The following is a 21,959-nucleotide window of genomic DNA, read 5'->3' as shown; positions in this document are numbered from 1 at the left end:
ACACTGCCTTGAGCAAAACAGCTATTCTGCAACTGCAGTTACAGTCAATAGCTGTGTCTTAATTTCAGGGGCAGTGACTACGCTGTCCCATATCAGAGCTCCTTCAAATGGGGCCGACAAATGCATCCGTCTAACCCAGAGAAACAAAGGCTCCAACGGGTGGATCCTTCCTGTCCCAACCTATCCCAGAATTCATTGCACTTAGGTGACAAACCCTTTTTCAAGGTTGATGGTACCGGCAGGCGTTGGGGCGTCCGTGCTTCTCGTTATCACGCTTTAATTTAACTGAACATCTAATGGGACAAATGTTAAAAACAACCAAGGGGCATAAACTCTTTCTCCTCTTGTCTAGGATTCAGTTGTGTTGCTAGGAAGTAACAGCAGTAAGGGCGAACCACGAGCATGAAATCCTTTGTAAACGAGCGTCTCCTTTCATATTCCACGACCGAGAAATGTGAAGAAACTACTTTAAGAAAAAAGTGACATTGCTGCGGATGAAACCTTAAACCTTCAGAAACAAAATGAAGAGAAGTTTACCTGGGAGATGTTTTGCCTCACGTTCCTCTTGAAGCTTCTTGATTTGAGTAATTTCATAAACTGATTAGAAAAAGACAATCTCATCAGTAAAGGTTAAACCTTCATTTGATAAACGAGTCAGTTCTTGATGACGAGCAGGAGAATCATTAACTAGAAATGTTGTTAAATTCCATTTGTTGATTTTACTTCTACACAAACAAACATCTCAAAGTAAAAGTTTTAATTTCAAGAAGTGTTTGGACAGATTTTATGACTCGTTCTGAAAAATATACTTTTTAGGGAATCAAACTCACGGTTACACAAAAAGAGGCTGGCAAGCGGCGCTGCCAGGAGAACACTTCTGAGGACCAGCAGGGCCACTCGCTCGATGTGACCCCTGATACCTGTTTGATGCTGCAGGTTGTTTGGAGCCTGTTCAACAGCAGCAGAAGAGAAAGGCAGTGGAGATAAATGTCTAATATTCTTGTCGTCTTTAAGATGAAGTCCCACTTTCATGTCTTTTGTTTTTACAGTCGACCAACGACCAACAGAAATCAACCTAACAGATGAAAGATGAATTTGTAAAAACCAGAAGGAGTGGCGACAGGAAGTAGAAGGCTCGACTGTTTCTTTGGAGTTGACTATAAATATTTCGGACCTTTCATAACAGTCCACTTCCTCTTTTGTATTTTCCTACCACTGACAGCTTATTCTCACACTTTTACAGGAAACACCACGCAGATAGTTTTACACTTTCTCTTAATCTTTTAAATGAATTGAACTTCCATTTTACTCAAACCAACGATGAGCATTTATTCACAAGTGGCTAAAACTGATAGTTTACATGAGGTCAAAAAATCATCTAAAGGCAGAAAAACACATTTTATTATATGATTAAACTCAAGATTTAGGACAGGAACGTTATTTTTACTTTATTATACACAACAATGGCTGCAACTAACTCATGTCATTATCATTTGATCTGCAGATTATTTTTCCTATAATACAAAAGTCAGAAAATAATGAAAAGGTCTTAAGAGTCATTAGTTGTGTCTTGAATCAACAATCAAAAACCAGAAGAAATGAAAATGGCAATGATTATATATTTTTTGGTCTTTTCCTTTGAAGAGCATTAACTGACCACGATTGTTAAGATAGTTCCGTGCAGTTTATCACCCACCGGAGTGCGCTGAGCTTTTGAGTAATTGATGTTGCAATAATTAGGTTCATCCGTAGAGGGTGTAGCCACTGCAACACGAAATATACATATATGTACATTTATGTTCTGCTGGTAAAAGTGTTCATGTTTCTGTCAAACAGAAAAACACAAGGGACGAATCCTGGAGACTTCTGGAACGTTTCAGTTTTACAAAAGTGGAAAAACAGGGAAGTCAAGTCCACCGAGTCAAAGACTGATGAAAAAGACAATTTCCAAAATCTAAGACAACTCACTGTTTTAACATCAAAATTAGTAATAATAATAATAATAATAATAATAATAATAATAATAATAATAATAATAAACAATGTGTACACTCAGTATTCAGTATAATACTTTAAAACTCACCATCTGTGTTTCCCCTCGCTCTTGTGGACTTAATATTATAAAGAACTTCAGCTTCAGCCATTTTCCTGCTGTGGGACCATCAGTGAGTATAAATTTGGAAATAAATTTAGTTTTGTCTGACACCTGCTCAAAAACTGTTCTAATCTTTCCTGTCAGACTCAAATGTGCTGAAGGCTCTAAGAAGACGTGTAGTTCCTCCAGACCACATCATTAGGATATTTCACTTCCTCAAGTTTTGTTCAAAACAGATATTTGTAGTTTTCTAGCAGAGAGACGTCTCAGACGTGAGTGATGTTATTCAGTTTGAATGTTTCACAAAGGAAGTGATGAAGTTGTTTATTTCAGTAAGTACAATTTCCCACAATTTTAAATACAATTATATACATTACTCTGAAGTGTTCCCTTTTGTGCATGATTAGTACTTTCCTTTTAGTATTTGAAGTATATTTTGATGTCAAGACTTTTGAATTTTGACCAATAATTTTGTCTGATATATTTTATAGTTTGTCTAAAATAACATAAATTTAAGCAGATTATGCTCAACAATATAAACAATGAAAGCTATGAAACATTAAATTCACTGGAATAAAATAAATCTGCTCTCTTTTTCTGAATTCATAAATAAATTCATGGGGAGCCTTCCATTAGGGAGCCAGCTTCTCTATGTCTCCGGCTTCTCGACTCTTCACTGACCCGGTGAAAGTTCCTCCTCCGCTGCAGACATGGCTCCCAGCCCCGCGCCCAGCTGAAGGAGAAGCGATAGCCATTTGCAATATGCGAGGTCTGTCTGCAGGTTCTGTTGAGCGATGCATGGAGAACATATTCAGTGACGTGATCTACAGCCAGTTCTACAGAGTTCACCAAGATCCTCAAATCTCAGACCCCCTCGGGTCACAGCGGCTGGTGAGTCAGCGTCCAGGTCTTTATCTTTTATTTTGTGTCTCAGATCAACTCGGATCTACTCAGAGATCCTGTTTGTTCTCCCCCGGCAGGTTACGTCAGTTGAGGCATGCCCCCCATGCGTCCTCCTCGCACCCTGCTCTTCTTCTGCAGGACTTTGGCTTCCTGCAGTGAGCAGCACATCTTCATGTACCCAGCTCACCTGCTGCACCCAGGGCCAACCTGAACCACACCGGACCACTTCCCTGCGCTTCCGCCCATATCCACGACTGAAGCTCCGCCCAGGTGCCAACCACGACTGTGAAGATATGATGAAGATTACATCTTATTACCTCCTCTTATGTTTGCTTTGTCATGTTTATCTGACACAGACGGAGTTCCCGCTACAAAACGTAAGAAAGATAACGTGGAGAATTCCCTGGAGATGATGGAGAACCCGGAGAACCCGGAGAACCCGCTCCACTGCCCGGTCAGACTCTGTGAGTTCTACCTCTCCAAGTGGTGAGTGTCTGACTCGCACTTTCAGTTGAGGACACCTGAGCAGTTCACATGTAACGACCTGTCTTGTTGTGCAATAATGCATTAAACATTGATACCATAAAATGGTGTGCCTTTGGCATTCAAAAATGTTGTTATCAAATAAAATATTGAATATTATGTTAAAAATATGAATATTAAATAATACTAATTGATTAAAGTTACCTCGGGCACCATCCTTCAAAGGAAGGAAAAGATAGCCAATTTATTGATTAAGTCTCATAAAGAAGTTCTAACTACAAATTTGGAACTCTGATTAACAAATAAATTAATAACTTTAACAAAAATTACCATCTAGATAGTTAGCTAAGTTGAAGGATATGGAGTTCTTGACAGTGTAGAGGTTGGCAAAATTCACTTATGCAACATTAATGAAAAAACATTTGTGAAAGAAAAACATTTATTATGAATATAATAAAGTATAAAAACACAAATTACTAACGGTGTACTTACTAAATAAAGATATGTATGTGAGTATGCGTGTGTGTGTCTGTGTGAGTCAGCGTGCTTCCAAAATGGCGGTTGGCAACTCCGAAGATAACGGACTCCCCCCTTTGGAATGTTTACGACATGTGGCGGGGGTCAGAGAGATGCGTGTGTCTGTGTTGGTGCCAAATTAGAGAAAGTTACTAGAGGCATGCAAGTAAAGACTGAAGAGCATAACTAACATTAACTTTCAAATAACTTGGAACCAAATATCCAGCTTACAAATCGACTATAAACATCACAAGGAATCGAATAAACAGTCTTTGCTTAGCCCTGAAGTATCAATTATTAAGCCCAGTTATGTTACCGTCCATGGAAGAAGGAAAAAAAAGTTGATGTGCTGTTCGAAGTTCTGAGGTCGTCTTGCTGGTTTTGTGGCTCCTGCCTTTGTGGTTCTGTTGTGCGGTGCAGCTCCAGTTGCTGTTTGAAGTTCTCCGGCAGGACATCGCGTCGCTGCTTGAAGGTTGGTAGAGCTTGGATTGGAGGTTTCCTAAGCTCGATGAGTGGAAAGCTGCACCTCTTGCGCAGACAGAGAGGTGGGCTCCTCTCGGAGGGTCGCGTCGAGTTGAGGAATCGAAGAAGAGCAGTTGGAGAAGCCAGACTTCTCCCCTCGGAGGGATCGTAGAAAGAGAGAGATGTGAGCTGGAGAAGCCAGACTTCTCCCCTCGGAGGGATTGCATGGAAAGAGAATGAAGAGGGGGAGACCTGGCCTTATATTGGCCCGGTGACCTCACAGGTCATGGGGCCCTACACATGTAGGCCGAACTGTAGTTCCCAAATACCAGGTCCCAACATTGAAATGTAAACGTCTTCCTCTGCTTCCTTTCAGCTCTGAGTCGGTGAAGCAGCGCAGCGACTGGTTTTCCTTAGGCCAGATCGCTGCTGTGTTCCCCCAGCAGCCCACTGGTTCTCCTCTTCCCCCACTGGATGGCGACACCATGGAGGCCATGCTCGCTCAGTCCTCACAGTCCGAGCTGCAGGACAGAAGGTCGCAGGCTTCAGCCCAGCGGACAACAGGCGACACCCGTTCACATGTTTTTGTTAAAGTTGTTAGACATTCTTTCTGATAGAGACTGTAAAGAAAGAGACATCTTCATCAAGACTTCGGTTCTGGCGCAATTCACTTCTCTCCAGTAAGCTGCACATTCATGTTTTATTTCTTGTTTCCTTTCAGTCGGTTGAATGTCAACACTTTCCAGTTGTGACCTGAGATCTGCGTCATTTTATTTGGAATAAGAAAGTTTTGAAAGTTATGTTTTGATTTTCCTTCCCATCTCGGATAGAGAAAGACTTGGATCTCTGCCTCACCACATGGCGAAGCGATATTTCTTCATTCATATGTTAAGGCAAAACTGGCTGAGTGTAAATAAAACTGACTCCCAGGTCTGAAAAGAAGCCAATGCAGAAGTGCCTGAAACTTGTATTCTCTCAACCGACCAGCAGAGGGCGACTCCACTGGTTGTTTCTATAGAAGTCTATGAGAAAATGACTCAAAATAACTTCTCACCACATTAATAAATGTCCAGTAAACATTTTCCCGAGGAGGTTGAGATGTTCTCAATCTCTAGTTTCTCACACAAACACTCAGAATAGACTCAACAGGAAATAAGAAGATATTATATATAATATTTATTATTCATAGATTTTATATGAGGGAGGTAGGCGTCACTTTAAAATAACAAGGAAACTGAAGAACATAACAGGACTCTAGATATTATTCAAGTTGTTTATGTCTGGAAGATCTTCACATTAATAAGAGCATCATGCCTCAGTTTGAAAGTGGCTGAGGACCACGAGCTCAATCTGATCAACTGGATTTCAGGGACATGCTTCTTCTGGTTCGCACAAACACTTTTGAGGTGAATTGCAGGATTTATCAGACAGATCTTCAGGTCCTCGGCTCCGTTTTCCCTCCCCCATCATCCACACAGTCCCTCTCCATCAGGATTAGAAGCCTGTCAAGTTGTTTGGCTACTTAAATCACGCCAAAACGTCAAACTGAAACACAGAACCGGATCCATGAAAACCTTCATACTGATGTCGATGACAAAAGTGTTTTCTCAATAACAAACCTTGGATCCAGTGGGTGTGTTGTCCACCCAAAGCCATTCCTCTCGTTCTTTGAGTCTGTCAGTCCGATCAGAACCTGTCGTAAGGTTGTCCATTTTCACTCAGTCTAGACACCAGGAATCTCTGAAGAGCAGAAGGTGATTTATCTGTGACGATGTATTAAAATATGAGAACGTCGACCTGCAGCAGTGTTTATACCTGCTCCTCTTTGTTGTTTATCACAACCAGGTCTCCTCTCATTGATCTGCATTCTGTTCTACTCTGATTCCAGGTTAAAGTAAACAAGGAGAAGAAGTAGCACTTTCCTCCATGTGGCTCCCAGCCGTCCTCGCACCTCGGACATGCTTCATCTTTGGAGAGATAACAGCAAAGGAAATCACTGGTTACTTTAGATCTGGAAGCTGCAGTGACTTTGAATGTGAAGAGTTTTGAAAGACTGATGAAAATTTGAGTTTGAGAGGGTGGTGGTACACTGCCCTTGAGCAAGGCAGCTATTCTGCAACTGCAGTTACAGTCAATAGCTGTGTCTTAATTCAGGGGCAGTGACTACGCTGTCCCTTATCAAACTCCCTTCAAATGGGGCTGACAAGTGCATCCGTCTAGCAGAGAAACAAAGGAAGCCAACAGGTGGATCCTTCCTGTCCCAACCTATCCCAGAATTCATTGCACTTGGTGACAAACCCTTTTCAAAAGGAGTTGATGGAGCCGGCAGGCGTTGAAGACGTCCGTGCTTCGTTATCACGCTTTAATTTAACTGAACATCTAATGGGACAATTGTTAAAATAAAACAAGGGCATAAACTCTTTCTCATCTTGTCTAAGTTCAGTTGTGTTGCTAGAGTAGCAGCAGTAAGGGCAGACACGAGCATGGAAATCCTTTGTGACGAACGTCTCCTTTCTGTTCACGACCCACCAGGACGCCTCCTTCGTGGGTCGGGTCGACCACGTCCTCTGAAGGATGCAGCCGCTGAACTGAGACAAGCTGAAGTGACTGTATCCGTCAGGTCCTTCACTGTTTCTTTAATCATCATCAGGAGAGATGCTAATGTGTGACTTACTTCTTACTGGAGGTTTACTTGTCTGCTCCACTTTGCACAGTTCTGTCTTACTGAGTATTTCTGTTAAACAAATGCTTAACTTTCATCAGTCGTTCATCAGAATCGTCTGAACAGAAGAAGCAGAAATGTGAAGAAACTACTTTAAGAAAAAGTGACCTTGCTGCAGGATGAAACCTTAAAACCTTCAGAAACAAAATGAAGAGTTTTACCTGTGAGATTTTGCCTCACATTCCTCTTGAAGCTTTTTGGAGACTCTTTATGGTTTGAGTGTTTTATAAACTGATTAGAAAAAGGCAATCTCATCAGTAAAGGTTAAACCTTCATTTGATAAACGAGTCAGTTCTTGATGGCCAGGCAGGAGAATCATTAACGAAATGTTGTTAAATTCCATTTGTTGATTTTACATCTACACAAACAAACATCTCAAAGTAAAAGTTTTAATTTCAGAAGTGTCTGGACGATTTGTATTTCGTTCTGCAAAAATGTACTTCTAGGAATCAAACTCACGGGTTACACCAAGAGCTGTAGCGGCAGCTGCCAGGAGAACACTGAGGACCAACCCAGGGCCCACTCGCTCGATGTGACTGATGCCTGTTTGATGCAGGTTGTTTGGAGCCTGTTCAACGGCAGAGCAGCGAAAATAATGCGTCATGCCCAATGTCAATATGGTTTTAAGTTAAGTCACTTTATATCTTTAATTTTTTACAATCTCGACCAACAACCAACGAAATCAACCTAACAGCTTAAAGATGAATTAGTAAAAACCAGAAGGAGTGTAGCCGACAGGAAGTAGAAGGCTCGACTGTTTCTTTGGAGTTGACTATAAATATTTCTCGGACCTTTCATAACGGTCACTTCCTCATTTTTTCACACCACTGACTTATCCTCACACTTTTGTCCAGAAACACACGTAGATAGTTTTACCTTTTCTTAATCTTTTAAATAGAATTGAACTTCCATTTTACTCAAACTAACGATGAGCATTTATTCACAGAAGTGGCTTCAAACTGATGCAGTTTACATGAGAGTCAAAATCATTTAAAGGCAGAAAAAGGTCATTAGTTGTGTCTTCAGAATCAACAATCAAAAACCAGAAGAAATGAAAATCGACAATGATTTTTTTTTGTGGTCATTTCCTTTGAAAAACGTGTGACACGATTGTTAAGATAGTTCCGTGTAGTTTATCACCCACCAGGTTGCTGAGTTTTTGAGTAATTGACTTCGGAATAAGTGGTTTCAGCCGTAGAGGGTGTGGCCACTGCAACACAAAAATATACATATATGTACATTTATGTTCTGCTGGTAAAAGTGTTCATGTTTCTGTCAAACAGAAAAACACAGGGACAGATCCTGGAGACTTCTGGAATGTTTCAGTTTTACAAAATGGAAAAAAAGGGAAGTCAAGTCCACCGAGTCAAAGACTGATGAAAATGAACAATTTCCAAATGAACAACTCACTGTTTTAACATCTAAAATTAATAATAAAAATAATAATAAAGAACAATATGTACACTCAGTATTCAGTATTATACTTTAAAACTCACCATCTGTGTTTCCCCTCGCTCTTGTGGACTTAATATTATAAAGAACTTCAGTTTCAGCCATTTTCCTGCTGTGGGACCATCAGTGAGTATAAATTTGGAAATAAATTTAGTTTTGTCAGACACCGGCTCGAAAACTGTTCTAATCTTTCCAGTCAGACTCAAATGTGCTGAAGGCTCTAAGAAGACGTGTAGTTCCTCCAGACCACATCATTAGGATAATTCACTTCCTCAAGTTTTGTTCAAAACGGATATTTTGTAGTTTTCTAACAGAGACGTCTCAGGCAGTGAGTGATGTTATTCAGTTTGAATGTTTCACAAAGGAAGTGATGAAGTTGTTTATTTCGAAAGTACAAATTTCCAAAATTTTTAAATACAATTATATACATTACTCTGAAGTGTTCCCTTTGTGCATGATTAGTACTTTCACTTTTAGTATTTGAAGAATATTTTGATGTCAAGACTTTGAATTTTGACCAATAATTTTGTATACGATATATATTTTATAGTTTGTCCACAAATAACATAAATTTAAGCAGATTATGCTCAACAATATAAACAATGAAAACTATGGAAACATTAAATTCACTGGAGCTAAAATAAATCTGCTCTCTTTTTCTGAATTCATAAATAAATTCATGTAGGGGCCCTTCCAGTGGGGAGCCAGCTTCTCCGCTGTCTCCGGCTTGTCGACTCTTCACTGACCCGGTGAAAGTTCCTCCTCCGCTGCAGACATGTCTCACAGCTCTTCCAGACGGGACACAGTTTGGCCGAGGCTCTCTTGGGCCGGTGTCACTACCCACCAGCGGCTCTTCCCAGCCCCGCCAGCCTCCATCGGGTGACCCCTCGTCCTGTAGCGGAGCATGAAGGAGAAGCCGGGGACTACACACAGAACCCACCGGCAGTGGTAGAGTGTAAGCCTTGAGTCTGTCATAATGAACCACCCGCTCCCTGTCTCCAGGATTGAAAAAGACAGTCAATGCGATAGGTCAGTCCACTTTCTCCATTAGAGTCCATCACAGCCAGTACCTTGTAGGAGCCCTTCCAGTGAGAGCCAGCTTCCACACACGGTCCTCCGTAGGGTGTGCAGCCAGATCTCCTACTGCATGGCGATAAGCGAACAGTCACATCATAATAAAGTTTCTGTGTCTCATGAGCACTGATACTAAACTGCCTGGCACTGCAGCTGATTTCCAGCCTCCCCACCAGAGAGGCTCACGAAGTCAGTGTGCGACAAAGTCAAGTCCAAATGCACCGCCTGAGGGACACTAACATCCACCGGGATACGGGCTTCCCGCCCATGAGTCAGGTAGTAAGGCGTGTAACCATTACTGGCATGCACTGAGGTGTTGTAGGCAAATGCAACATGTTGTAGATAGTGATCCTCACCTCCACAGGCCAGCATAATGATCTAGCTAACTGGTCCGTGGTGTCCGATTAAAGCGTTCCACCATCCCATCTGATTTTGGATTATGGCGTGGTGCGCGTTTCTTAATCCTCAGAAGCTGACAGTCTCAAACAATTTCCCCCTCGAATTACCGACCCTGGTCACTGCATGAATTATCTCAGACACCATGAACCAACACATAACCCTCAAACAAACACTTTGCGACTGAATGAGCGGTTTGATTGGGAAGATCATACAGATTCACAAACTTGGTAAAGTAGTCCTCAACAACCAAAACATATCTGTTACCCTTAGACGTCACTGGTAGTTCCAGAATGTCCATCGCCACTCTCTGGAATGGTTGAGTAGCTTGGGACCCCCCCATCAGGCGCCCGATGTTTAGGGACAGGGGCCCTGCAGGTCTGACAGGGGACACACTGCTCACACCACTGCCTAACATCTTTAAACATACAGGCCAATGCTGACTGCCTCGCTCGTTCCACTGTAGCTCTGCAGAAAAATGTGCTGATGCAGGGCCTCCATGAAAGAGTGCTGCAGTACATCAGGGATAAGCGAGGAGGGCACAACCACCTGATGCCAATTTTCCCCTGTAGAGAGAATTCACTGACCGACCAGAGCACACCATTCACCACAGAAAGGCAGGTATTCAGTCCATGGTTCACGAAGCCACCGAGAGCTCCCTCTCATCTGCCACGCGGAGAATTCCAGCCCTGTCACCTCAATCCAGTCTAACTACTACACTAATGTCGGGATCATCCTTTTTGCCGCAGCTTAATCTCAGTCTCATCCTGGGAAAGTGAATGAATAAAGGAAAAGTTATCTGACTCACAGTCCATGTCCTCATGCTGCCCCCTTGTGGAGGAACTGAGGATCTGGGGTTTGCAACAGTAAACTCAGACTGTGAACTGCCTATCCTGGAATCACTCAACTCCTGTCAGAGTCCACGACATTCACTTGGCCAGATGTGTCCCTCATGGTGTTCCTCATTGTGTCAGGCTCAGGATCCGGAGGAGTTAGGGTTAGAGTAACCTAACCCTGGCCTTTTCTGTTTCTCATGTGGCCCCTGGAAAAAATAATTGCCCACCCCTGTGATAGAGCATCCGCATTGAGTATGCCGTTTTCCATCCTTGTGCTGTATGGCCCAGGTGAGATCCAGCTCCAGTATCCATCTTGCTCTTTTCCCTGTGAGGTCATGATCAATTGACATGCCTCAGAGGCCCAACAGGGAGGCTTGTGATCCGTTATGATAGTGAAGGCAGCCGATCCAATGTAGTGTCTGAACTGCCGTACGGCCCAAACTACAGCCCACAGCTCCTTGTCAAAAAAGTGGACCAGCGTCTTTCGTTAGCAGTGAAGCTGACTGGCATACACTACCACTCTCTCCAATCCATCCCTGTCCTGTGCCAATATGGCCCCCACAGCGTCCATGGAAGGCATCCGTATACACTTTAAAGGGGCAGTTGAAATCAGGCATGGTGACCACCGGAGCAGATAGAGCACCCCTTTAAGATACACAAAGCTGCATCCACACTCCGCTGTCCATTGGAAAGGTGTGTCTTTACATGAGGCGGTGCAACGGAGCATACGCTGGGCAAGTCCTGACAAAGCGTCTATAGTAGGCAAAGGCCCTACGTACCCTCACTTCAGTTGGAGTCTGTGGATTGAGCCATGTTCTTACCTTGTCTGTGTTTCGTGGGTCTGGCTGCAGGCACGGCAAGACACAACATGCCAGAACACCACATGATCTTGAGCCAGATGACATTTCTTAGGAATTCAACCTAAGACCCGCCGCCTGGATCCTGGAGAAAACTTCCCGCAGGCTGGAGAGATGTTCCTCAAAGGTGGAGCTGTATATCAGCACATCATCGAGATACACCATACACACCTGCCATGGGAGCCCTCTAGCCTGAGCTCCATCATGCGCTGAAATGTTGCAGGCGAGTTGGTGAGACCCATCGGCATCGAAGACGCCACTGGTGAGCCCCTCCCCGTTGTGAAAGCGTTTTTTTCCACATCATCTTCAACTGACCTCCAACTTGCCAGTAGCCATTAGAAAAGTCCAACGTGCTAAACCACCGCGGAGCCTGCTAATGCATCCATTGTGTCATCCACCCTGGGAAGGGGGTGGCAGTCTCTCACTGTTACACTGTTTAGCGCGATAGTCAATACAAAACTCACTCTCCATTCTTTTTCTTCACCAGAATGACAGGTGAGGCCCAGGGGCTACAGCTCTCCTCTATATCACCCCATCCAGCTAACAGAGCCGACACCTGCCTATCTATCTCCTCCCTCTTGTCTGGTGAGGTGCGATATGCGCTGTCGCAGGGTGGATGATCACGGTTTTAATATGATGTTCAATGAGCCTGCGTTGCCAATCACCTCTGATGTACTAAATATCTGCCTATATTCCTCAGCAGCTCCATCAACTGTGCCCTCTCTTGCTAATTAGTTGGGGATTCCTCAGAGACACAAGGCACATCAGTGGATGAGATGGTGGAAGACCCGTCGCCTCTGGGGTTTGAGGAGTAGTACTAGCTCAGATTCATCGACCGACAAAACTCCCCCAAATGCATGCTAACCCAGCACAATAACTCTGTCTGTAGGGTTTTAAGACACGAACATTGACTCATTTTTCACCAGTGTCACAGTGTGAGCCACGACAAACTCACTATTCGGCTGGAGGTGGGAGCCAAATATCCCACAAAGTCTGGGAGCTGGTCAACGGGCCCAGCTGGAGATACACTGACAGGAACTATCATTTCACTGAGGGGGTAAGTTCAGGGCAGTGGAGACCGTGACATTACAGCACTCAGGAACCAAGTCTTTGTCATAAAAGGGAGGTAACTGTGTCCCACAACTGCAGTCGGCCATGGGCAAAATTGATTCGGAACAAGAAGTCAAACCCAGCAGTACTGCTTGTGCTTAGATCCCCTAAGTACATAGAAAACCTGCTGCCAGGACTCATTACCCAAGCGTAGAGTGGCAGTTATAGTGCCCAAAGTGTTGAGCATCTGGCCATTCACCGCCGCGTGCAGCAATGAGATCAGGAGTTCAGAAGTGCGTCCAGCACGGATGAATGACTCTGTTGCCCCCAGAATCCACTAATATATTGACTTCAGTCCCTTCAATGCATCCTTTCACATATGAGGTACTCTTTTCCTTCAATGGCCCATAGGTGTTGTAGCTGGTGTCTGGGCGCAGCATCAGCTGCATCTCTTTTCCCCGACTGATTGGCTGAGTCCTCTCTTTTTGGGGAGAGAAACTGTACACCGCTGTCTCTGCGGTTCATCATAAAGGTCCCCTGGCAGGTCTCGGACCCCGCCAGTTCGGGAGGGCTCGGATAGTCGGGCCCCGGTAATACTGTCTCTCTCTGGAGCCACCCTCGGGGTTTCCCGTTCCATGTGCAGTCCGAGAGACGTCCTCCTCGCTCCCCCTGTGGGCGGCGAGATCGGCAACCATGTTCACACAGTCACACTGGCACTGACCTCCATGCACCGTAGGAGAATTTTCCATTCACTTCGACCATCAATGGATCTCAGTGGCTTATTCTCCTCTGCCATTTGTCTCATGTCATTCTCATTTCCCTCATTTCCTCATTCAGTCGATCTATGGCTTTGAACAAACCACCTCCATCAGAAATCGATACACCATGGCTGCTGAACCACTGTTCATAGGCTGGTTGCATGAGGATTGCCATAGTCCATCTTTAAAGTCTCTCTGGCCATTTCACACCGACCTGCGATAACCAGAGCTTCTTCCAAATCAGTAGCCCCCTGCTCATGACATTTAGCTCTCAGGGACGGGTCAAGGCCATGTAGAAATCTGCAGAATGTTTCCTCTCTTTGAGCTACATCCCCATAGCCTGGGAATGCTTCTTGGACTAGTTTGCTTATTTCTGCTGCATATACTTCCAAAGTCTCACCTAAAGCTCGAGGACGAGCGGAGAGGTTTGCTCTGAAGCGGTCAGAAAACGTCTTTGTCCAAAAGCCTCTTGTAGTTTCTCCTTTACTGCAAGAATAGTCAGTTTGAGCGGCCTTAGCGACTATCCCACAAGAAAGCGGCTCTGTGGCGGAGTTGGTAAATCTGGACAAGTTCATACTCAAAGTCACCTCCGCGCCAGTCACCAGAGCCTGCACGGCCACCTCAAACTATCCCGAGTAGCAGGCGAAACTTTCCTTTCTCCCAGTGAAGGCAGCGGGAGCTCGATCCTGGCGTTGCTTGCGATGGATCTGTCTCCATTACTGCACCTTGTGGTCCAGGGGATCAAAGCGTCACCCCTCCACATCTTGATTTATGTGTCGTTCTTTCAATCCCAACACTCGCTTATTGCTATAGTGAGGAGGCTGGATTTCCCGTGGAATCACGGCACAGAATATCCGTCCACAACTTTAAACGATCGTCGGTTAGCTGTGGATAACATTAGCTAACTTGCTAAAACTTTATGAGCTGCTTCATTAAATCTTCACAGTGCCACTTATCTTGCGATCGGCTTTAGTGGGCAGAATCCGCTGCCACCAATGTAGCTAGAGTTTTGTTGTCTTATATGTCAGGCCTCGAAAAAGGACGAGAGATGGTCATGACCTCGGGACATCACACCCGTTTATTCTCCGTCACCTTTTCCACAACTTCTCTCTTCACAGAACCCCCTTCCGTTAAAACCCCTTTCAAAATAAGGTCCCCAGCCAACAACCAGCCCAACCAGGAACACACAATCCAACCCTCAACAAAGTCACTAAATAAAATAGCTTACATCATGTTATCTGACACAGACGGAGTTCCCGCTAAAAAACGTAAGAAAGATAACGTGGAGAATTCCCTGGAGATGATGGAGAACCCGGAGAACCCGCTCCACTGCCCGGTCAGACTCTGTGAGTTCTACCTCTCCAAGTGGTGAGTGTCTGACTCGCACTTTCAGTTGAGGACGCCTGAGCAGTTCACATGTAACGACCTGTCTGAAATGTAAACGTCTTCCTCTGCTTCCTTTCAGCTCTGAGTCGGTGAAGCAGCGACTGGTTTTCACTTCGGTCAGATCGCTGCTGTGTTCCCGGCAGCCCCCCACTGGTTCTCCTCTTCCCACTGGATGGCGACACCATGGAGGCCATGCTACATCCCGAACCCTCACAGTCCGAGGCTGCAGGACAGAAGGTCGCAGAGCTTGACCCAACGGACAACAGAGCGACACCACGTTCACATGTTTTTGTTAAAGTTATTTAAAGCATTCTTTCTGATAGAAACTGTAAAGAAGAGACATCTTCATCAAGACTTCGGTTCTGACCTTGGTCACTTCTCTCCAGTCGCTGCACATTCATGTTTTATTTCTTGTTTCCTTTCAGTCGGTTGAATGTCAACACTTTGAGTTGTGACCACAAGTCTGCGTCATTTTATTTTGGAATAAAAAGAAAGTTTTTGAAAAGTTATGTTTGATTTTCCTTCCCATCTCTCCGGATAGAGAAAGACTTGGATCTCTGCCTCACCACTTGTGAAAGCGATATTTCTTCATTCATATTTTAAAAAGGCAAAACTATTGAGTGTAAATAAAAACTGACTCCAGGTCTGGAAAGAAAGCCAATGCAAGTGCCTGAAGCTTGTATTCTCTCATCCGACCAGCAGAGGCGACTCCACTGGTTGTTTCTATTGAAGTCTATGAGAAAATGACTCAAAATAACATCTCACCACATTAATAAATGTCAGTAAACATTTTTCGAGGAGGTTGAGATGTTCTCAATCTCTGGTTTCTCACTACAAACACTCAAGAATAGACTCAACAGGAAAGAAGGATATATTATATATAATTTTAATATACATAGATTTTATATGAGGGAGGAGTTGGCGTCACTTTAAAATAACAAGGAAACTGAAGAACATATGAGACTCCTAGATATTATTCAAAGTTGTTTATGTCTGGAGAAGATCTTCATTAATAAAGCATCATGCCTCAGTTTGTGAAAGTGGCTGAGGACTCGAGGCTCAATCACAGTCCAGCTAGTTTCAGGGACATGCTTTTCTGGTTTCTCACAAATACTTTTATGAGCGATTCGCAGGATTTGCTCAGACAGGATTTCAGGTCCTTGGCTCTGTTTTCACCCCCATCCTGCACAGTCCTCTCCATCAGGATTATCCCATATCTTGTTGTCTGGCTCTCTGTGCCGCCAAAACGTCAAACTGGGAAACACAGAACTTGATCCATGAAAACCTTCATACTGACGTCGATGACAAAAAGTGTTTTCTCAATAACAAACCTTGGATCCAGTTGTGTGTTGTCCACCCAAAGCCATTCACCCTCGTTCTTTGAGTCTGTCAGTCCGATCCAGAACCTGTCCTCAGGATTGTCCATTTTTTCACTCAGTCTAGACACCAGGGAATCTCTGAAGAGGAGAAGGTGATTTATCTGTGGCTTGATGTGATAAAATATGAGAACATCAAACCTGCAGCAGTGTTTATACCTGCTCCTCTCTATTATTTATCACAACCAGGTCTCCTCTCATTGATGTGCATTGTGTTCTACTCTGATTCCAGGTTAAAGTAACCGAGGAGAAGAGTAGCACTTTCTCCATGTGGCTCCCAATAGTCACCGCACCTCGGACATGCTTCATCTTTGGAGAGATAACAGCAAAGGAAATCACTGGTTACTTTAAGATCTGGAAGCTGCAGTGACTGTGAATGTGAAGAGTTTTTGAATGACCCCAGTGAATATTTGAGTTTGAGAGGGTGGTGGTACTGCCCATCCAGGCAAAACAGCTGTTGCAGCTGCAGTTACAGTCAACAGCTGTGTCTTAATTCAGGGGCAGTGACTACGCTGTCCCATATCAGAGAGGCTCCTTCAAATGGGGCCGACAAATGCATCCGTCTAACCCAGAGAAACAAAGGCTCCAACGGGTGGATCCTTCCTGTCCCAACCTATCCCAGAATTCATTGCACTTAGGTGACAAACCCTTTTTCAAAAGGTTGATGGTGCGGCAGCGTTAAGGAGCGTCGATGCTTCTCGTTATCACGCTTTAATTTAACTAGAACATCTAATGGGACAAATGTTAAAATAAACCAAGGGCATAAACTCTTTCTCATCTTGTCTAAGTTCAGTTGTGTTGCTAGGTAACAGCAGTAAGGGCAGACACGAGCATGGAAATCCTTTGTAGGCGAGAGCGTCTCCTTTCTGTTCGACCCACCAAGAACGCCTCATACCGTGGGTCGAGATTCGGCCAACGTCCTCTGAAGGATGCGGCAGCTGAACGAGACACAGCTGAAGTGACTGTATCCGTCAGTCCTTCGCTGTTTCTTTAATCATCATCAGGAGATGCTAATGTGTGACTTACATCTTACTGGAGGAGGTTTACTTGTCTGCTCCACTTTGCACGGTTCTGTCTTACTGAGTATTTCTGTTAAACAAAATGTAACTTTCATCAGTCGTTCATCAGAATCGTCTGAACAGAGAAGAAGCAGAAATGTGAAGAAACTACTTTAAGAAAAAGTGACCTTGCTGCGGATGAAACCTTAAAACCTTCAGAAACAAAATGAAGAAGTTTACCTGTGAGATGTTTTGCCTCACATTCCTCTTGAAGCTTCTTGATTTGAGTAATTTCATAAACTGATTAGAAAAAGACAATCTCATCAGTAAAGGTTAAAGCTTCATTTGATAAACGAGTCAGTTCTTGATGACGAGCAGGAGAATCATTAACTTGAAATGTTGTTAAATTCCATTTGTTGATTTTACTTCTACACAAACAAACATCTAAATGTAAAAGTTTTAATTTCAAGAAGTGTTTGGACAGATTTTATGACTCGTTCTGAAAAATGTACTTTTAGGAATCAAACTCACGGGTTACACCAAGAGCTGTGACGGCAGCTGCCAGGAGAACACTGAGGACCAGCGAGACCCTTTTCGCTCCCGATGTGACCCTGATCGCCTGTTTGATGCTGCAGGTTGTTTTGGAGCCTGTTCAACAGCAGAAGAGAAAGACGATGGAGATAAATGTCTAATATTCTGTAGTCTTTAAAGATGAAGTCCCACTTTCATGTCTTTTGTTTTTACAGTCGACCAACGACCAACAGAAATCAACTCTAACAGCTTAAAGATGAATTTGTAAAAACCAGGTGCGAGTGTAGCCGACAGGAAACAGAAGGCTCGACTGTTTCTTTGGAGTTAACTATAAATATTTCTCTGACGGTCCCACTTCCTCATTTTTTTTTTTCACACCACTGACTTATTCTCACACTTTTGTACAGGAAACACACATGAATGGTTTTACACTTTCTCTAAATCTTAAATAGAATTGAACTTCCTTTTACTCAAACTAACAGTGAGCATTTATTCTGAAGTGACTGAAACTGATACGGTTTACATGAGGAGTCAAAATCATTTAAAGGCAGAAAACACATTTTATTATGTGATTGAACTCAGGTTTAGGACAGGAATGTTATTACACTTTAGTATACACAACAATATGACACACAACTAACTCATGTCCATTATCATTTGATCTGCAGATTATCTTCGTATAATACAAAGTCAGAAAATAGTAAGCGTCTTAAGGTCATTAGTTTTGTCTTCAGAATCAACAATCAAAAAACAGAAGAAATGAAAATCGATGATGATTTTCTTTTTTTACAGCCATTTCCTTTGAAGAAACGTGTGACACGATTGTTAAGATAGTTCCGTGCAGTTTATCACCCACCAATTATTGAGCTTTTTGAGTAATGGACGTTGCAATAAGTGGGTTCATCTGTAGAGGGTGTGGCCTGCAACACAAAAATATACATATATGTACATTTATATTTCTGCTGGTAAATGTGTTCATGTTTCTTATCAAACGAAAAACACAGGGACGAATCCTGGAGACTTCTGGAACGTTTCAGTTTTACAAAATGGAAAAAGTCAAGTCCACCGAGTCAAAGACTGATGAAAATGAACAATTTCCAAATGAACAACTCACTGTTTTAACATCTCAAATTAATAATAATAATAATAATAATAATAATAATAATAATAATAATAAAATAAAATAAAATAAAAAATAATAATAATAATAATACAATGTGTACACTCAGTATTCAGTATTATACTTTAAAACTCACCATCTGTGTTTCCTCTCGCTCTTTTGAACTTAATATTATGAAGAACTTCAGCTTCAGCCATTTTCCTGCTGTGGGACCATCAGTGAGTATAAATTTGGAAATAAATTTAGTTTTGTCTGACACCTGCTCGAAAACTGTTCTAATCTTTCCTGTCAGACTCAAATGTGCTGAAGGCTCACAAGAAGAGCGATGTAGTTCCTCCCAGACCAGATCATTAAGATATTTCACTTCCTCAGAGTTTTGTTCAAAACGGATATTTGTTGTTTTCTAACAGAGCGTCTCAGGCGTGGTGATGTTATTCAGTTTGAATGTTTCACAAAGGAAGTGATAAGTTGTTTTATTTGATAAGTACAAATTTCCCTGTATTTTTAATACAATTATATACATTTTCTGAAGTGTTCCTTTTGTGCATGATTAGTACTTTCACTTTAAGTATTTGAAGAATATTTAAAGATGTCAAGACTTTTATTTTGAACAATAATTTTGTGTATGATATATATTTTATATAGAGTTTGTCCTAAATAACAATAAATTTAAGCAGATTATGCTCAACAATATAAACAATGAAAACTATGGAAACATATTAAATTCCTGGAGCTAAAATAAATCTGCTCTCTTTTTCTGAATTCATGAATAAATTCATAAATAATTCTACTGTTTTCTTAATTCACAAGATTATTTTCTGATTTCATGTCATTAGTTTGCTTTTTGCCCTCAAATAAGAAGAGTAATCTTTTCATTAATTATTAATAAAAACTAATAAACTTTATTCGTATTTAACTTTCCGGGAGTGACTCCTTGTTCGGGTGTTGCACAATAGCGCGTCCAGTGAGTTTCGTCAATCAACACGCCTCAGTTGACGGAACATCGTGACAGCCAATCAGGCATGCCATCGTCCATGAGGAGGGTCTAACCTCCCATGCTCGCTCGAACCCTCACAGTCCGAGAGCTGCAGGACAGAAAGGTCGCAGAGCTTCGGCCCAGCGGACAACAGAGGCGACACCCGTTCACATGTTTTTGTTAAAGTTGTTAAAGACATTCTTTCTGATAGAAACTGTAAAAGAAGAACATCTTCATCAAGACTTCGGTTCTGACGCAATTCACTTCTCTCAGTCGCTGCACATTTCATGTTTTATTTCTTGTTTCCTTTCAATTCGGTTGAATGTCAACACTTTCAGTTGTGACCTGAGATCTCGTCATTTTATTTGGAATAAAGAAGAAAGTTTTGAAAAGTTATGTTTGATTTTCCTTCCATCTCTCCGGATAGAGAAAGACTTGGATCTCTGCCTCACCGCGAGTGGCTTGATATTTCTTCATTCATATTTTTAAGGCAAAACTATTAGTGTAAATAAAAACTGACTCAGGTCTGGAAAAAGAAGCCAATGCAGAAGTGCCTGAAACATATTCTCTCAACCGACCAGCAGGCGGCTCACTGGTTGTTTCTATAGAAGTCTATGAAAATGACTCAAATAACTTCTCACCACATTAATAAATGTCAGTAAACATTTTTTTCCAGGAGGTTGAGATATTTCTCAATCTCTGAGATTTCTCACACAAACACTCAGAATAGACTCAACAGGAAATAAGAAGATGTATATATAATATTTATTATTCATAGATTTATATGAGGGAGGAGTAGGCGTCACTTTAAAATAACAAGGAAACTGAAGAACATATGAGACTCTAGATATTATTCCAAAGTTGTTTATGTCTGGAGAAGATCTTCATTAATAAACATCATGCCTCAGTTTGTGAAAGTGGCTGAGGACTCGGAGCTCAATCTGATCAACTGGATTTCAGGGACATGCTTCTTCTGGTTTCGCACAAACACTTTTTGAGGTGAATTGCAGGATTGTGAACCAGATCTTCAGGTCCTCGGCTCCCGTTTTCCTCCCCCATCACACAGTCCTCTCATCAGGATTCGACCCTGTCAAGTTGTTTGGCTCGCCGTCATGCCAAAGCGTCAAACTGGGAAACACAGAACCCGGATCCATGAAAACTATTCCTTTGGCGTCGATGACAAAAAGTGTTTTCTCAATAACAAACCTTGGATCAGTCGTGTGTTGTCCACCCAAAGCCATTCACTCGTTCTTTGAGTCTGTCCAGTCCGATCAGAGCCTGTCCTCAGGATTGTCCATTTTCACTCAGTCTGGAACACCAGGAATCTCTGAAGAGGAGAAGGTGATTTATCTGTGTGATGTGATAAAATGTGAACACCGACCTGCAGCAGTGTTTATACCTGCTCCTCTTTGTTGTTTATCACAGGTCTCCTCTCATTGATGTGCATTCTGTTCTACTCTGATTCCAGGTTAAAGTAAACAAGGAAGAAGTAGCACTTTCCTCCATGTGGCTCCCAGCCGTCCTCGCACCTGGACATGCTTCATCTTTGGAGAGATAACAGCAAAGGAAATCTGGTTACTTTAGATCTGGAAGCTGCAGTGACTTTGAATGTGAAGAGTTTTGAAAGACTGATGAAAATTTGAGTTTGAGAGGGTGGTGGTACCTGCCCTTGGCCAGGCAGCTATTCTGCAACTGCAGTTACAGTCAATAGCTGTGTCTTAGTCCCAGGGGCAGTGACTACCGCTGTCCCATATCAAATACTTCAAATGGGGCCGACAAATGCATCCGTCTAACCCAGAAACAAAGGCTCCCAGCGGTGGATCCTTCCTGTCCCAACCTATCCCAGAAATTCATTGCGCCCAGGTGACAAACCCTTTTCAAAAGGTTGATGTGCCGGCAGAGCGTTAGAACGTCCGATGCTTCTCGTTATCACGCTTTAATTTAACTTTGAACATCTAATGGGACAAA

At 42.8% G+C, this 21,959-nt stretch overlaps 2 protein-coding genes and 1 long non-coding RNA gene across 3 annotated transcripts in view; 1 reads left to right on the top strand and 2 right to left on the bottom strand.

Annotated features, from left to right (window-relative positions):
• LOC118124568 overlaps positions 1-5,211 on the top strand; it is a 30,409-nt gene extending 25,198 nt beyond the window's left edge. The window contains exons 47-48 of the mRNA XM_047344234.1: positions 4,836-4,994; positions 5,181-5,211. Of these exons, the coding sequence (XP_047200190.1) occupies positions 4,836-4,994; positions 5,181-5,211 (190 nt within the window). The remainder of the gene's footprint in view (positions 1-4,835; positions 4,995-5,180) is intronic.
• A 934-nt stretch (positions 5,212-6,145) lies between these two features.
• Positions 6,146-20,072, bottom strand: LOC118104386 (CD209 antigen-like protein A). The gene is made up of 6 exons (XM_047344233.1): positions 20,066-20,072; positions 17,896-18,012; positions 17,605-17,664; positions 17,393-17,455; positions 6,275-6,426; positions 6,146-6,199 (listed from the first exon to the last, which is right to left on the bottom strand). Exons 1-6 carry the CDS (start codon positions 20,070-20,072, stop codon positions 6,146-6,148), a joined length of 453 nt encoding a protein of 150 aa, XP_047200189.1.
• On the bottom strand, positions 7,733-8,907 carry LOC124851110. The gene is made up of 3 exons (XR_007034963.1): positions 8,678-8,907; positions 8,326-8,391; positions 7,733-7,749 (listed from the first exon to the last, which is right to left on the bottom strand). It is a non-coding gene; the product is annotated as an uncharacterized LOC124851110 (long non-coding RNA).
• Positions 20,073-21,959: the final 1,887 nt, after the last annotated feature.

The sequence above is a fragment of the Hippoglossus stenolepis genome, chromosome 17, assembly GCF_022539355.2.
Source record: "Hippoglossus stenolepis isolate QCI-W04-F060 chromosome 17, HSTE1.2, whole genome shotgun sequence".
Classification (NCBI taxonomy): domain Eukaryota; kingdom Metazoa; phylum Chordata; class Actinopteri; order Pleuronectiformes; family Pleuronectidae; genus Hippoglossus; species Hippoglossus stenolepis.
Note: the sequence above shows the minus strand (reverse complement) of the source record. Positions and strands in the feature narration are given on the sequence as shown.

Bases quoted from the DNA above. Each gene is read 5' to 3' on its own strand.
- LOC118104386 (XM_047344233.1), bottom strand. The intron at 17,665-17,895 runs GTGAGTTTGATT...TTTTCTAATCAG, and splicing joins CACAGCTCTTGGTGTAACCC to TTTATGAAATTACTCAAATC. The intron at 6,200-6,274 runs GTATAAACACTG...TCTGCTCTTCAG, and splicing joins TAAACAACAAAGAGGAGCAG to AGATTCCTGGTGTCTAGACT.